This window comes from Stegostoma tigrinum, chromosome 29, assembly GCF_030684315.1.
Source record: "Stegostoma tigrinum isolate sSteTig4 chromosome 29, sSteTig4.hap1, whole genome shotgun sequence".
NCBI classification, from domain to species: domain Eukaryota; kingdom Metazoa; phylum Chordata; class Chondrichthyes; order Orectolobiformes; family Stegostomatidae; genus Stegostoma; species Stegostoma tigrinum.
In genome coordinates, this window is record NC_081382.1 from 38,090,738 (window position 1) to 38,107,132 (window position 16,395).

General features: G+C 43.7%; 1 protein-coding gene across 1 annotated transcript in view; it reads left to right on the forward strand.

Moving 5' to 3' along the window:
* LOC125465466 (xenotropic and polytropic retrovirus receptor 1 homolog) overlaps nucleotides 1-16,395 on the forward strand; it is a 95,048-nt gene that overhangs the window by 40,492 nt on the left and 38,161 nt on the right. Inside the window, exon 3 of the mRNA XM_048559049.2 lies at nucleotides 14,719-14,820. Coding sequence (XP_048415006.1) covers nucleotides 14,719-14,820 — 102 coding nt within the window. The remainder of the gene's footprint in view (nucleotides 1-14,718; nucleotides 14,821-16,395) is intronic.

Genomic DNA, 16,395 nt, shown 5'->3' on the forward strand with positions numbered 1-16,395 from the left:
TGTGCTCACCAGGACATTTCACAAGAATACTAATGTAATGGGAACAACATTTTTCACTGTATGAACAGAGAGTGCTGATTACCCAGTAAACACTCTCTGAATGATGGATACATTGCCACAGAGAGTGCACTAGTTAGATGATGGCTGACAGTTACACTTCGACACCATTTGTCTTTTATAAATAAGTTCCAATAGTTTGCAGCTATCAAGTTGACTGGCACTTGCACAACAGTTGCTCCTATTCTGGTGTCTGGAATGGGAAACATCAGAGGTCCGTGTTAGAGGGGCATAAATAGAAACCAACTACATGAACAGCAATTGAGTTTCTAGTTTGTATCAAGCAGTTCTAAGTATGAAGGTATGATAAACAGCCCTTGAAGAAGCTATAGTCACCTGTTACACAGATACTGCAATTTGCTTTTGTCATCTTTAATTTTAAGGTTCACATCTAGAACATAATAAAAATAGAACTTAATCTAAACAAATTCTTTTTGTACAATATGGATTGCTTTGTTACACTTTGGTACTGATCTCTGACAGTTCCCATCATTTCTCCTGTGGATACAAACTGATGGAAGTCATTGTGAAACCCATCAGCCCTCCCATTTCACGGGTGGCAGCTGTCTGAGAGACTTAGCACATATGGCTCTGAGTAGGAACATTGTGGGTTCAGTCCCACTCCAGAGGATTGAGTACTCTTGGCACTTCAGTGCAGCACACATAGCATACTGCACTGCCTTGTGTATGAGACAATGCCTTCTAGGTTTATCTCGTGCTAGAGGTTTGAAGAAGAGCAAAGGGCCTCACTCTGGTGTTCCACAGTCACCATCACTGAAACAGATTAACTAGTCATTACAATGTTGTTGTTTGTGGTTTCTTGCAGTGTGCAAGATGACTGCTGCATTACCAACATTGCATATAATTATTCAGGACCAGGGAGTGCCCGTCAGCATTCCCTGGAGGACCGGTGAGTCATTGGTGCAATGTTCTGTTAAAGGACCAAAGCTTTTCCTTCCAACAGTTTGTATAATGTGCATGAAGTAGAAGGGAATAAATGTCCAGTCCAATTTGAGCCCCATTTACTTTATGTCAAATGTAATGCGCATCCTGGAAAAATCAATATTTATTTTTTTCATTAGAAACTTTCGAACTGCTTGCATTTCAGTGCTTACGGATGCTCTTGTGTCTAAACTGTTCCCCAGCCAAGCAACGTGTGCAGATTTCCTGCTCCCAGATTCCTTTTTTTGCCCAAGAATGACCAAGAACCAAAGTAGTCAAGCGATGCACAAAACTACCCTTCAGTTCGCTCCATCACCACGATTCCTGGTCATCTCTCATTAATAATTCCCCCCCCTCCCCACGACCCTTCTTGTCACTCTGTGCAGCCACCTGCCCTCAGGGCACTTTTCTTACTTGTCTCAATTTTGTTAGGAGCATGATGGTGACTGACCGCCCCTTGGCTCAAGTCGGCACTCTTCCACCTGAGTCAAGCCTTCCCTGTTAAAGTCTTGAGCACAAAACTCAAAGGTGAAGCCCAAGTGCGGGCAGAGCTGAAGGAAATGAAGTTTTAAATGAATGCCCCCAGGCAAAGAAATAAAATATTTGATGAGGCTGTTTCAAAGAAGAGCTTTCTCCCCAGTGATCCAACCAGTATTTACCCACCAATGAATACCATAGCAACAGATGATCTGGATCACATTGCTGCTTGTGGGAGCTTGCTGTGCATAATTTGACTGCTGCATTTCTAACATTGCAGCAGTGAGTTATACTTCAAGAAAACATAATTGGCTGTAAAGTCTTTAAGTACTGCTGGCAGCCATGTAAGGTGTTAAATAAGTGCACATGTTTCTTTTTGTTGTTGGTCCTTTCACTTCCACGAGCCCCAAATGCTTTCTTTCTCTCTCATTTCCTCAACTGCATAACATCCTAGACTGATTATATTATTACCTACTTTGTCCCAATTGTGATATTAGTTCTGCAAGTCTCAGTGTCATAGGTAGTTTATTGTCTGACTCTCCTGTTCCTGATGATGAGATGCCAATCCATAGGCATAGGTGTTCCAATAAAAACCAAAAGAACTGCGGATGCTGTAAATTCTGAGGAAGGGTCACTGGACCCGAAACATTAACTCTGTTTTCTCCTCCACAGATGTTGCCAGACCTGCTGAGCTTTTCCAGCAACTTTGTTTTTGTGTCTGTTCAAATGTTATCCTAACAGTAAGGGACCACACCTGACCCCCAGAGCACTCCCTAACCAGGTTTCCAGCAGCCAATTTTCTGGTAGGGCTTGCAGTCTGGAATAGGAAATCAGGCAGGTTTTGCCCTTCCCAATGCCGCTGACAATAATGGTTGAAATAATTCCACAGAGGCTGGTAACCCATTGCCGAGTCACCCTTTATTTCCATTGGCATAGAACGAGACGAGCTTCCTCAGAACCAGCTCTCAGAGTGAGCAGAACCCCTGACACTCCTGATTATATCTGTCGGCCAGGGCTCCCTGATTGGAGCAGAATAACAGCCCCAATCAGGGAACTCCTATTGTATGAAGTCCAACACGCTGACATCATTACAGTCACTGCAAGGATCAGGCAGTCCACAGCTTGTCTGATACTCATTGTTGCAGCCAATGTTACACAATGAGAGAACAGATTGGATCCAGAATCAAGACCCCTGTTGCAACACCACATGACCAGTCTGGCTCCCTTGTGTGTAGCATCGTTCGCCATAGTAGCGAGCAGTGCAGCTTTATGAGGAAGCTATCAGTTGCTGTTGATTTATTCATTTAACATGTGCTCACACCTCGTTAATATGCTGATTCATTATCAGCGCTTCCGCAACTCATGAGGTCAGCCTCAAGCACCACTTGGCTTTCTCTCACTGACTCATCCTGTCTGATCACGCAGTCCTTCCCAGTACTCAGGAGCAGCACCTGAGCTGTGTGTTATCCGTGGAGAGCCTGTGCCCCTACCCACCTGCAGCATGGATAGCAAAGATTTGGTGTAGATGTTAGAGACAGCTTAGGGCAGAATCTTGTAGGGGCCTGAGTGAATGGAAGGATTCAGGCAAAATCAGACAAAATGTCCAGGAAGGCTGACTTTGGGGTCAGGAGTAACTCCCTCTGCATTTTGTGTTTTTGACAAGTGGTGTGGTGAGTTTCTCACTAGGCAATGGTGAGTTGCTATTAAGGGGGATCCTTCCTTTATTAAACACCTTGGTAATGACCCAACTGGGCCTCATTCACATTCAGCTTTCTCTCTTACAAAATGAATTGAACAAGAGAAACTTCAACACGGAAACAGACATTGCTGGAGAAACACAATAGGTCTGGCAGCACTGTGGAGAGAGAAAAAGAGTTACCGTTTCAAGCCCAGTGGCTTTTCTTCCGAGCTGGACGTGAAACATCTCAAATCTGTTCCTCCTTCCACAGATGATGTCAGACCTGCTGAGTTTCTTCAGCATTCTCTTTGTTTGTTTCAGAGCTTCAGCATCCATGGTAGTTTGTTTCTAAAGATAAAGATAAACATTGAGGAATCTTGGCATGGAAATCGGAGTGGGTACCTGACAAGGCTTGTTCCAAAGGAGTTATGTGTAGTGTAAGACCAAACAGCATGAAACGGGCAGAATCCATGGTAACCAAGTGTGCATAGATATTGGGATCTGGTATTTTCCAACCCTCTGTGACCTTTATGGGACTCCTCTGATACACAATGGGAGTGGTCCCAGCTGTCTCCTGGAAGGCCCAGGATTGTCTTCTTGTCGGAGCCAAGATACCTAATGTCAGGCACTTCTCCACTCATGGGCTCTCGTTGCCCTAAGAGGAGTGGTTAGCACTGCTGCCTCACAGCACCAGCAAGCTGGGTTTAATTCCTCCTTTGGGCAACTGTCTGTGTCTGCGTGGGTTTCCTCCGGGTGCTCCGGTTTCCTCCTGCAGTCCAAAGATGTGCAAGTTGGGTGGATTGGCCATGGGGCATTGCCCATAGTATGCAGGGATGTGCAGGCTAAGTAAAGAGAGAGGGGTGCTATTCACAGAGTCAGTGCAGACTTGATGGAGCTAAATGGCTTCTTTCCTCACTGTAGGGACTCTATGGTTGTAATGTAGGCTAGCTTCTCCTCTAATGAGAGGGAGGGAGAATTTTTGTTTTCCTTTATTCATTCACGGGATGAGGGCATCGCTGGCTTGGCCAGCATTTATTACCCATCCCTACTTGCCCAGAGGGCAGCTAAGAGTCAACCACATTGCTGTGGGGCTGGAGTAACATGTAGGCCAGACCAGGTAGGGATGGCAGTTTCCCTCCCTAAAGGGAAGTAGTGAACCAGATGGGTTTTTCCAACAGTTGACAATGGATTCATGGTCATCATTCGATTCTTAATTCCAGATGCTTTATTGAATTCAAATTCTGCCGTCTGCCATGGTGGGATTTGAACCCCAGTCCCCGGCATGTTATCTGGGTCTCTGGATTAACAGTCCAGCGATAATACCACTCGGCCATCACCTCCCCCAGTTGAGTAAGATGAAAGTGGGTGGCACAGGCAGTAGGGCTGGTGCAGTTGGGCAAAAGACAGTGAGGTGTCTCCCAGTGAGTGAGTAGGCAGAGGGCATGTGGGGTCGCTGGGGGGGGAGATTTTGGGGCAGGGAGTGGAGGAAGTGAAGATATTGCAGGCAACTGGGAGAGTGGCTGAAGTGGGTGCAGCAGCAGAGATGGAGTGAGTGTGGGAGGAAGGTTTGGCACTTACCTGCTGCAAAAGAGAGGGTCATTGAGCTTCTTACAGCATGGCTGTCTGGTCCTTCATACCATGGAGGTGATACCGGCGGCCTAGCATCAGGATCTGATGGAGTGGTCTCCACCGGGAAGAGGACTTCTCTCCCTTGACCAGGACCTCCAGCCTCCGATGGAGAATAGTGGTACCGTCTCACACTTCTCCAACATCTTCCACGAACGTCCTTCCCCAAGCTTCGGAAGATGGCACTGATGAAAGGGATGGCAGATATCCATTGAGCAGTGAGTTGTTGTGGGCGTAGTCAGGGCTAATATGAGGCTGAGATCGTGTCTGAGGGGGATAGAGGGTAGTTAATGAGGGAAGTTTGGTCGATATAGCTGGAAAACTCTCTGTGCCCTTGCAGTGAAAAACCCTCCATTAAAGCTCAAAGCAACTTGCCCTCATCCAAAAAACTCAAAGCTAAGCCCTTAGTTCACGAGTAGAATGTTGCAATAATTATATTACATATATAATGTTTCAAAGGAGTATGAGCATAGCAAAAGAAATAGCATCAGGAATAAACTCTGTGACCCATGCTCCACCGTTCAATACTATGAAGGCTGATCATTGGCCTTAAAAACTTTGCTGCTGGTTCTCCAGTTCACTCAATTCCCTAAAGGGCCAAGACTCTACCTTAGTCTTATAAATATATCCACAACTCTCTGGGGTGCAGATTTCCAAAGACTAATATCCCTCTGGGTGAAGACGTTTAAATGATCCTTTAACAGTGTTCCCTTATTCTGGCTTCCCCAGCCTCTGTGCATCTGCCCTGTCAAGCCCCTTCAAAGTATAAAAATGGCTACACTTCTGTTTCTGGCATTAACTAACAAATTAATGGTATTTAATGGAAATAAGAATGCAGTCAAATTTATTGCATTTAGTAAAAGCAAGAATGCAGAAATACAGTAAATAAAATGAAAGAACTACAGATGCTGTAAATAAGAACTAAAACCAGAAGTTACTGGAAAAACTCATCAGGTCTGTGAAGAGAAATCAGAGTTAGTGTTTCAGATCTGGTGACCCTTCCTCAGTTTGCAGATGCTGCCAGACCTGCTGAGCTTTTCCAGCGACTTCTGTTTTTGATGCAGAAATATTTATTTGTGTTTAGTCGCAAAAATGCAGCAAAATATTGACAGCATCCATAAATTCCCCCATTAACTCTGTGTTGGAAAGGGAAAACAAGTGGGACAGGATCAGTAGGGTGTCCACGGGTCCCTTAATCGTTACAATCACTTTATTTCCCAATATTGATACTTTTGTCGAACTGTAGAATGGTGCAGAGGTCCATATCTTCTGTCCAGCCCCTCAAGGTTCCTAACAAAGCCCTTTTGGGCTTCAGCAGGTTTCAATGATCCCCTTTGTTTTTAATTTCTGTTGTGTTCAGCCAGCTCCATGTAAATCCAATAACCAGCAGCTGCTACTGGGCATGGGTGTTAGCACAGAGATTGGCAGTGTGAGCAAAGAAGCCTCAGCTGTTTAACTAGTATCAGAGATAATGGGAACTGCAGATGCTGGAGAATTCCAAGGTAATAAAATGTGAGGCTGGATGAACACAGCAGGCCAAGCAGCATCTCAGGAGCACAAAAGCTGACGTTTCGTGCCTAGACCCTTCATCAGAGCTCTGATGAAGGGTCTAGGCCCGAAACGTCAGCTTTTGTGCTCCTGAGATGCTGCTTGGCCTGCTGTGTTCATCCAGCCTCACATTTTATTATCTCAGCTGTTTAACTGTCCAGTTCCCCACCCCCAGCCTGTGTCCCTTATTATGATGGCAATGCATGCAGTAATCACCAGCAATTAGAGATTTGTTTGTGGGATTATTGAATAAAGATTTGCCTGCATTGTACGAATCAGGATTTGAAGTGAAACAGAGTAACCTCAGCACTGACTGAAACACTGATGGCCGTCCAGCGATCGATTCCTTGTTGTATTATTAACGAAGGCGAAGGTTTTATTTGTGCTGTCAGTATTTATTTATCATGAAACAAATGGCCGTCTGGTTCAAGACAATGCAGCACTTCATCGGTTTGAACAAAGAATCTGCTGCTGAACACCTGTCTTTGCAACCCGAGCCTTCGTCTCTTTCCCTTTCCCAGGGAGGGACAGTCATAAAGTCGTAGAGTCATACAACACAGAAACAGACCCTTCAGTCCATCCGTGCCAACCATAATCCCAAACTAAATTAGTCCCACTTGCCTGTGCTTGCCCTACCTCCCTCAAAACATTTCTTATTCATGCACTTATCCAAATGTCTTGTAAACGTTGTAACTGTACCCACATCTACCATTTCCTCTGGAAGTTCATTCCACACACTGTGTCAAAAATATTGCCCCCATGCCGTTTTTTTAATCTTTCTCCTCTCACCTTAAAAGTATGACCTCAGGTCTTGAAATCCCCCACCCTAGGGAAAAGACACCTGCCATTCGCCTTACCTATACCCCTCATGATTTTATAAACCTCTGTAAGGTTACCCCTCAACCGCCTTTCATGAAGATTTGACATTCAACTCCAAGCAATTTACAGCTACAAGTACTAGGGGAGATGGTGGTGGTAATGTTATTGGTAACACATGTTCCGATGCTAAAACTCTTGGAGACTATGGTTTCAAACCCCATCCTAGCCAATAGCAAACTTTAACATTTTAAAAATCTGTAATTATAAAGGGAGTAAAAAGCCTGTCTGTTAATGACTATGAAACAATAAATTCCGAATTGGCAAGTGAAAGCACTCAGGACAGCATCAGTAGATTGTCTGTGGGTCCCTTAGTCATTACAATACCTTTATTTCCCAAAATTGGTCACTTACTGAACTCTAGATGGGTACCAATGGTGCAAACCTGTCTGGTTCATGATGTCCTTTAGGGCAGGAATCTGCTGCCATTACCTGGTCTGGCCCACAAGTGGCTTCAGAGCTTCGGCAACGTGGAAACTGCCCTTGAGAGCAACTAAGAATGGTCACTAACTGCTGGCCTGGCTAGAGATGCCCATATCCCATGAGCAAATGTAAAAAGAAGGTTATAGATTGGAACTCCTTTGGTGTAATAAAATGTTCCCAGAGCTCTTCACTGGAGCAATTCTCAAACAAAATTGACACTGACAAATCTTTGCATCTGAAATTATTTGTACAGTTGACCCAAAGCTTGGTCAACATGGTTTGTTCAAAAACAGAGAGAGGAAGAAATGAGGACAGCTTGAGGGAAAGGGGGAATTCTGTAGTAGGTGTGGAACCTGGGAATGTTCAGGAAGGCAGTGTGGAAAGAATCCAGAGTGCCTGAAGTGTCACAGGGCCGGGGCAGGGAGGGATTTGAAGAAGACAATTAAAATCAGGGGAGCCAAGGTGGATCAGCAACAGTTGATTGTTTGAATTATTTATTGTCACATGTGTTTTGTTACAAAATACTGCAAAAAGTGCCCTATAGTGTCGCCACTCTCGGACACCATCTTAAAACACGGAAAAATAAACCAAAACATAAAACATAAGAGAAGAAAAATAAAGAAATACAGGTCAACCTTCTGGTAAAGGTGCTGAGCCAAAGACCTGGAGAGGCTAGCCATGAGTCCCTCGCTGCATCCCTAGGACAAAGGTCATCACTGTTTGGTGCTATCTTGCCTCTACCAATGTGGCTGATACCGTGAATCCTCACTGGACCTCGCCAATACAGCCGCCACCAATGCCACCAGGTCCCACAGCCAGCCCAAACTCGACTCCGCTACCACCTCCAGGCCCACCTCGCCGATGCAGCCATACCCTTTGACTCCGGGCCTCACACTCGCCTCTGCCTCTACAGAGGGGTCCCAAACTCACCTCCACTATGGCTGCCGCGAGTTGGCGCTGGGTTCGCCTCATCGGTGCAGATGCCACCAGGCGCCCAAACGCGTCTCCACCACGAGTCCGGACTGGGCTCACCTTGCTGCCCCCGATGCCATAGCCACAGCCGAGCTCTTCGCCAGAAAAGGCAATTAAAAAGATGAAAAACAACCAGAAAAGGGAATAAAGGGAAAAGCCCGGGGTTCGGGAGCCTTGCTGTGCCACCATCTTGGATGAGTGACCATTGAATGGTTTCTATTCTCTCAAGGGATGGGAGTTTTGCTGGGTCAGGTAGCCTTCGCTGTACACCTCAAATTGAGTGTCTTGTTAGACTATTTCAGAGGGCAGTTAAGATTTAACCACAGCGCTATGGATCTGGAGTCACATGTTGGCCAGATTGGATGTAGACAACAGATCTCCTTCTTTAAAAGAACTTTATTAAATCACATGGGTTCTCTCAACAATTAATGAGACTAGCTTTCATTTCAAGATTCATTTAATAAATTCAAAATTTGTTGTGGTGGGATTTGAACCTCATTTCCAGGAGGTTCTCAGTCACTAGCCTGGTGCTATTACTGTTACACCATCATCTTAAGGCATTGCAATGCTTACTCAGCTGCATTAAGTTCCAGCAACATCAAACCAAACGTTCAAGGGTGCTTAAGAAGCTGGAAAGAAGGGAGGAGACGGTCAAGCAATGAACGAATGGATGTCTGTCAATTTCATTTTATTCATTCATGGGATGTGGGCAAATGCTGCCCATTCCAATTGCCCAGAGGGCACTTACAAGTCAACCACATTGCTGTTTGGTCTGGAGACCAGACCAGGTAAGGAAAGCAGTTTTCCCTCTCTAAAGGACATAAGAAAACCAGACATGTTTTTACAACAATTGACAGCGATTATATGCCTGCCATTGAGCCAGATATTTCTTCCAGATTTTTACTGTTTTCAAATTTCATCATCTGCTATTGTGGGATTCAAATCTACATCCCCAGAGCATTAGCCTGGGATCCAAGATGGAAAGATTGGCCTGATTACTGAGGAGGTTAGGCCAAATGTTTCAAACTCACTGATTAGGCCTTAGCTGGAGTATTACATTCAGTTCAAGGCACAACAATTCAGGACAGAACTCAAGATCTTGGAGAGAGAGAATTTACACATTTACATCTAGGAAGCGAGACTGAAGGTGAAGTGGAGAGAGAGAGAGAGAAGCTGGGAGTGGGTTCTGCACCGTAAGGGCAGAAGAGAGTGAAGTTCCAAAGGTGGAAGCAAATGGTCCTGCTGGTGGCGAGGATATGAAAGTTGGAACTCGGCTGAGGAACAGACATTGGGAAGGCACAGGGCTCAGCAAAGCAAGAGCAAACAGTTATGTAACGGGAATAGAGTTAGAGTTTAAGGATTGTTTGTGGGACTCAGTAAAAGGCTGACTCTGGACTTGAAAGCAGCATCACTTTAGTACAAACTTGATACTTGGCAGACCCCCCCCATGTTTGTCTTAGAGTCTGGTTGGCAAGACATTTTGGGAATAGCAGCCTAATGGCTTCATGAATGATGTTGGAACACAATTAGCAGCAAAAAATACCTGAAAACATGGCTTCTTGCCTTCAGAAGATAGAATAAATAGAAAATAATCATGCACACTGCAGCCTGGTAAGGAGATATCAAGATAACAAGATGTGGAGCTGGATGAACACAGCAGGCCAAGCAGCATCTCAGGAGCACAAAAGCTGCGGTAACGTCAGCTTTTGTGCTCCTGAGATGCTGCTGGGCCTGCTGTGTTCATCCAGCTCCACATTTTGTTATCTTGGATTCTCCAGCATCTGCAGTTCCCATTATCACTGGTAAGGAGGTATAATGCCTTTAAATGTCGCAATTGTTTTTATTATATTCATAGAATCATAGAATCCTCACAGTGTTGAAACAGGCCATTCAGCCCATCATGGGATATGGACACTGCTGGATAGGTCAGCACTTGGTGTGCATCCCTAATTGCTTGGTGGGCAGCTCAGGGCCAACAATTTTGTTTGTCAAGGCCAGATCACGCAAGGACAGCAGATTTCTGACCTGAAAGGAAATCAGTGAACCAGATGGGTTTTTAACAACCTGACAGTATTCGCCTTTAGCCCAGTGCTTTTTTTAAAATCCAGGTTTTTTTTAATTAAATTCAAATTTCACCATCTGCCATGGTGGGATTTGAAATCATGACCCCACGGGATTGATTTGAGGTTAGGGATTGCTGGTCTGACAGGCATTCCTTTCCATCTAAGGAAAGCTCTCAGAATGTTTCAAGGCATTGGATTTACCCAAAATAATTCACACTCTGCATTCAAAAATTAAAATAATCTGAAACGTTGAGTAGCACTGAAGGGGTGAGTTGAAGCTTGCAAACATATGTGAACAAAAGTGTTACTTGGAACCAATTCAAAACTGAACCCCTCCGCCCAGTCAAGCGCAACATTCTGGTCTGTTCAGCTCAAGTCTATCAAATTGTAACAGATAAGGATAGCTTTTGTCTTTGTGTTTCATATCTGAATGGAGATCTCCCCTCTGGATGTGGCGAGCACTGATTTCTTTCCAATCCAGTTGTTTCTTTGTCCTGGTCATATAACTTGTGTTTTATCAGCCTGTGTACCTATATAGGGGAGAGCCGGATGGTAATAAATCAATGAGGGACAATTTGCAGATGAACTAACTACAAACAATAGCTCCTGCTCTCCATTATCACAAAGCTATCATAAAGACCTGATAGAGATTTTCTTGTCACAGTTTACAATCAATTAGCTGTGAAAGGGAAAAAAAACTTTGCCTGATAATGAGCAAATTGCAAACAGATTAATCAAGTCAATTTTCAAACTATCGCAAGTAAACACACAAATCAGGCCTCTAGGCATCATTAACGCAGCAGTCCCAAAGGGATGGCTCGGTGTAGATACAAATTCCCTTCTTGTAGTCACCATCAGAAAATTTGGCAAGTTTCACAGAAGGATAGAAGATGGGCCTCATTTTAATGGTGCAATTGTTGAAATCTCACCCTCTGGTTCCAATTTTAAGGCCAGAACTAAGAGATGATCTGAAACATTAAATATACTTCTCACTCACCATCCTGACTTGTAAATATATCACTGTTGCTTAACTCTCGCTGGGTGAAAATCCTGGAATTCCCTCCCGAATGGCATTGTGGGTCCGCCCACAGCGTATGGACTGCAGCCGTACAAGGGAGTTCATCGTCACCGTCTCAAGGGCGGGATGGGTATCACCCACATCCCACAAGTATAAAGGAAAGATGCTGCTTGACCTGCTTTCTCTGTGTTGTTTTAATTTCAGATTTCTCACGTGTAGCCTGCCTTTGTGTTACAGACATTGCAGTTCTTTCAAAGTAAAGTGTCTATTCTAAAGAATGGAGGAGTTTGGCTAACTCAGTTGGATGGCTGGTTTGCAATGATGTATGATGCCAACCACACGGGTTCAAATTCCTGCACCAGCTGAGCTTCCCATGAAGGACTCTGCTTCTCAGCCTCCTCGCCTTGCCTGAGGCATGGTGACCCTCAAGTTAAACCAACTTCAGCTGTTTCTCTGTAATGAGAGAGCCCCTCTATGTTCTGGCGGGACTACAGCTACTTTACCTTAATTAGAATTGAAGGAATAAAGCAGCCAAATGGTCTCCGACTAAGTACAGAATAGTGAACAGTTAGTTTACTTTAATAATGTGAAAAATTTTAAATTTGCACGGGGACAATTTTGTTTTCTACAGAGTGGTTTGTGTGTGGAATGAATGCCTAGCAGAAGTGGTGGATTGGGTACAGTTACAATGTTTAAAAGACATGTAACTAAGTACATGGATAAGAAATGTTTGGAGGGATATGGGTCAAGTGCAGGCAGGAGGGACTAGTTTAGTTTGAGATTATGATCAATATGGGTTGGTTGAACCAAAGGGTCTGTTCCCATAATATATGACTCTATGTGGACTGAGGGATAAATGTCATCCAGGACATCAGAGGGAAACAGCCCCTGACATCTACATTACAGAATATCTTAAATCCACCTGAGCTGGCCTTAGCTTAACTGCTCACTTGGGAAACGACATTTCCAATAGTGCAGCTTCAATCCAGAGTTTGTGCTCAGATCCTACAGTGAAGTGATACTGGCTCAGCCAAGTCATCCAGAGGCCAGACTGGGAAGAAGAGGCAGATTCTCTCCCTTAAAGAACGTTATTAAAGTAGTTGGGCTTTCATTGTTATTTAACAGCTTTGCACAGGCTTATGTCCATTTTTGCAGCTGGCACAGGTCACGAGACTGCCAGCAAAGGTTGTAGCTTGAGGGGCACCACTCACATCAAACATAGCCGACCAGGATCTTGCTGCCTTGCTGTTGGTGTATTAGAGCACTTTACAGGCTGAGAATCCATCTGTTCTGGCCACTTCATGAACACGCTTTCCATGGACACCAAACCCTAGGGCAGTGCTTGAACCTTTAGCATCTCACTCAGAGGTAGGGAGCTACCCACAATGCTTCCTCCAATGGGGTGGCTGAGTGTTCATTATCCTTCAGTACAGCAGACCCAACTCCAACCTTTTCATACATGTTTCAAATGATCAAAGTGGGGAGAGACTTCATAAGGCAAACAAGGAATTGAACATAGACTGATCACAGATTACTGCGTAAGTGGTCCTCATGTGGACTAAAACTGGAAAGAACAATCAAACAGGACACTGAGGAAAAGCATTTCCAAATGTTCTCCGTGCAATTGATTCCCAAAACTTTATGCTGAGCTGGGAATTACTAAATAGCTTAAAGTTTGGACAGGTGGACAGACAACATCTTTTTGAATCTTTATTCTTGTGTAGTTAAATTATTGAAGAGAAAGAGGCTTCTGAATGCAGTTCTGTAAATACTTGGAGATGTGATCACTTCTGCAAATTAATGGTGGAATGGGAAGGTAGACAGGTGGGCAGAAGTAGAAGTTAACTGTGTTTGGTTGACATTGACAAGAAAACAGGAGATCCTGAGCTGAATATTAAGGATACGCTTCTAATCAACCTATTCAGAGATGTTACTATACATGTGGGACTTGAACTCAGGCTGCTCTGGGCATTACCACTGCACCACAAGAGCCCCTTACTGTAAACTAAAAACAGAGATTCCAAGTTGGACTTCATTAGTATGACTGAGGCAATTTCATTTAACAGTGACATTACCTGCATAGCCCATGCTTTATCTGTTTCATGCGTCTCTAGGCAAAAAATGATTCCGTTGGATGTAAGAGATTCTATCTGGTAAGGTTGATGGAAACCATGGAAACTGAAAAGGGAATATCAACAACAGAACTGGCCTGGGGGATGGGTGTGAATGTACCTTCTCTTGAGTTGGTAAGAGGGGAATTAGTTGGGTAATTTTCCCTGCAAGAGAAACTCACCCCTTTCTTTACACGTCTGCAACTAAGGGTGACACAAGATTTCATTTTGCCAGCAATTGGTTATCTAGTTATAACGAGACTCTTAGTGGTGTTGTAGTAGTATTCCTGCCTCAGAGTCAGGAAACCTAGATTCAAGCCCCACCTACTCCAGATCCGTGTAATAGCATTACCAAAGAGTTTAATTACCAAATGTCTTATTATTAAATGACATACATTGCAATCCTGTTGCTCAAGCTTTCAAATGTGGGCTACCAGCCTTAAAAAAAGTTATCAATCTTTTATTGCATGCGCAGAATCTCTATAGTGCAGAAGCAGGCCATTGAATCCACACCCACCTCACAAAGGGCATCCTGCCTAGAGATCACCCCATTCCCATAATTCTGCACTTCCTGCAACCAATCCACCTAACCTACACATCTTTGGACTGTGGGAGCAAACCAGAGTACCTAGAGGAAACCCACACAGACACAGGGCAAACGTGCAAACTCCATACAGACAGTTGCCCAAGAGTGGAACTGAACCCAAGTCCCTAGCACGGTGAGGCAGCAGTGCTAACCACTGCACCACCTGTATGTTTACTATAAGATGCATGTTTATTGTGTGTCACACCTTCTCTTATTCAACTTGAACAATGCAAAAGTGATGTATTTACATAGGATTTGCAGAATAAAGAATGTGAAATGCTTTGATTTCTTGCTGATTGGAACCAATTCTTTTGATGCATTTTCTCTACTTGTCTCTACAGTCACAGAACCCGCAGCAATTCAGCGATACTATGCATCTTTTGAAGAGAGATTCTTCCAGATAAGCGAAAAGGAACTAACCAAAATAAACACATTCTATGCAGGTAAACATTGGGTTTTTTTCTGTCATTATTTGTACCTAAGGTTGCTGCTAATGACTTTCTTGATCAGGAACATATTCTTCGAAATAAATGACGGTGTCATCAGATTCCATTGACAGCTTCAAAAGGCAATGGGTGAGAAGGGGAGGCACAGGGGGTTAATTGGAGATGATTAAGTTACAGGGCTACAGGAAGAAAGTTGGGGTGTTGGACTAAATTGGAAAGCTCTTTAAAAGGGATAGTACAAGAATGATGGACTGGATGGCCTCCTTATGTGATTTTTATCAACTCTTTTTGATTCCCCTCCACGAACAGACACAGAGAATCATAATGTTTTGATTGATAATCACGGACATTCTGCTGACTAAAATCGTAACCAATGAATCTCAATTTAAGGATCTTCTGACAATGTCAAAATAATTAGTTGATTCTAAAACTTAAAATTAGATTCTAACACCAGCAACTGTCTGGATTAACTTGTTTAATGAATACCATTTGTGCAAGGTCAACAATTTGGTGAAGCACATAAGAGTCAAGAGGTTACTCCCTGCTTCTCACAGAGCAATATTGATGTATATTCTTCTCAGAGTCAGTTTCTTATATATGCATCCAATTTCACTTGCAGCACTTCAAAATGGTTACTGTAAAGGTGTGCTCCCAGCTTTACTTTTCTCTGACTCAACAAACACAGTGGATGTCAATAGTGAATGGACTCACTTAATCAAACAGCCCAATTCCACTTTACAGTTATGGTGTGGTGCAGCCTTGAAAGGAGCAGAGATGCTCAAAACCAAAACTTGTCTTTGTACAAATTGGGCCAGTGCAGATTTTTCTGTGATACAAATGAGATCACAGGAAGTGCAAATCAGACGAAGAGCTGCAACATTGTCCAATCTTGAACCATCTTCGAATTACATCAGGGGCTAAAACCGACGATGAAGCACAAACGTTTGCATTGTACCTTCACAGCTTGAGAAGTGTGGCGTTCTTTGGGGCCAATTACATATATTTTGGAGGGTAGCCACTTTTTAAGAGGTGTGGTAGTGTACAGCAAGGCCCCACAAACAGTGATGAAGTCCAGATGACCTGTTTTAATTCCATTACTTGCAGATCAATATTGGACAAGTGAACTGAAAATGTATTTCATCTCAGTTTGTGGGATCTTGCTGTGTGCAAGATGGCTGCCACGTTTACCTAGTTACATGCAATCATATAATTAATTCTAGGTGAAATACTGCGGGATATTTATACTATGTGCGTCGGGGGCTGTCTAAATTTCCTGCTTATTTGATGAAATTCCTGCTCAAATGAGATGCGCAATGATTTGGAATAGCTAGAAGATATTGTCACACTCCAGATGTAACTTGCATTAGCCAGATCTGAATGAGGGCTTTTCCTGGCAAATGCATGTAATATTGTACGAATAATATTGTATGAATGAGGCAGTCTCCAGGCTGAGATTGGCAGCTTGCAAAACACGCAAAAGTAAAGGACTGCATCTCGATGACTATAACTCTGAGAGTTCAGAGCTGCTATTTTACAGAGTGTAATCGGTCATTGAGCTAACAGTCCATTTCA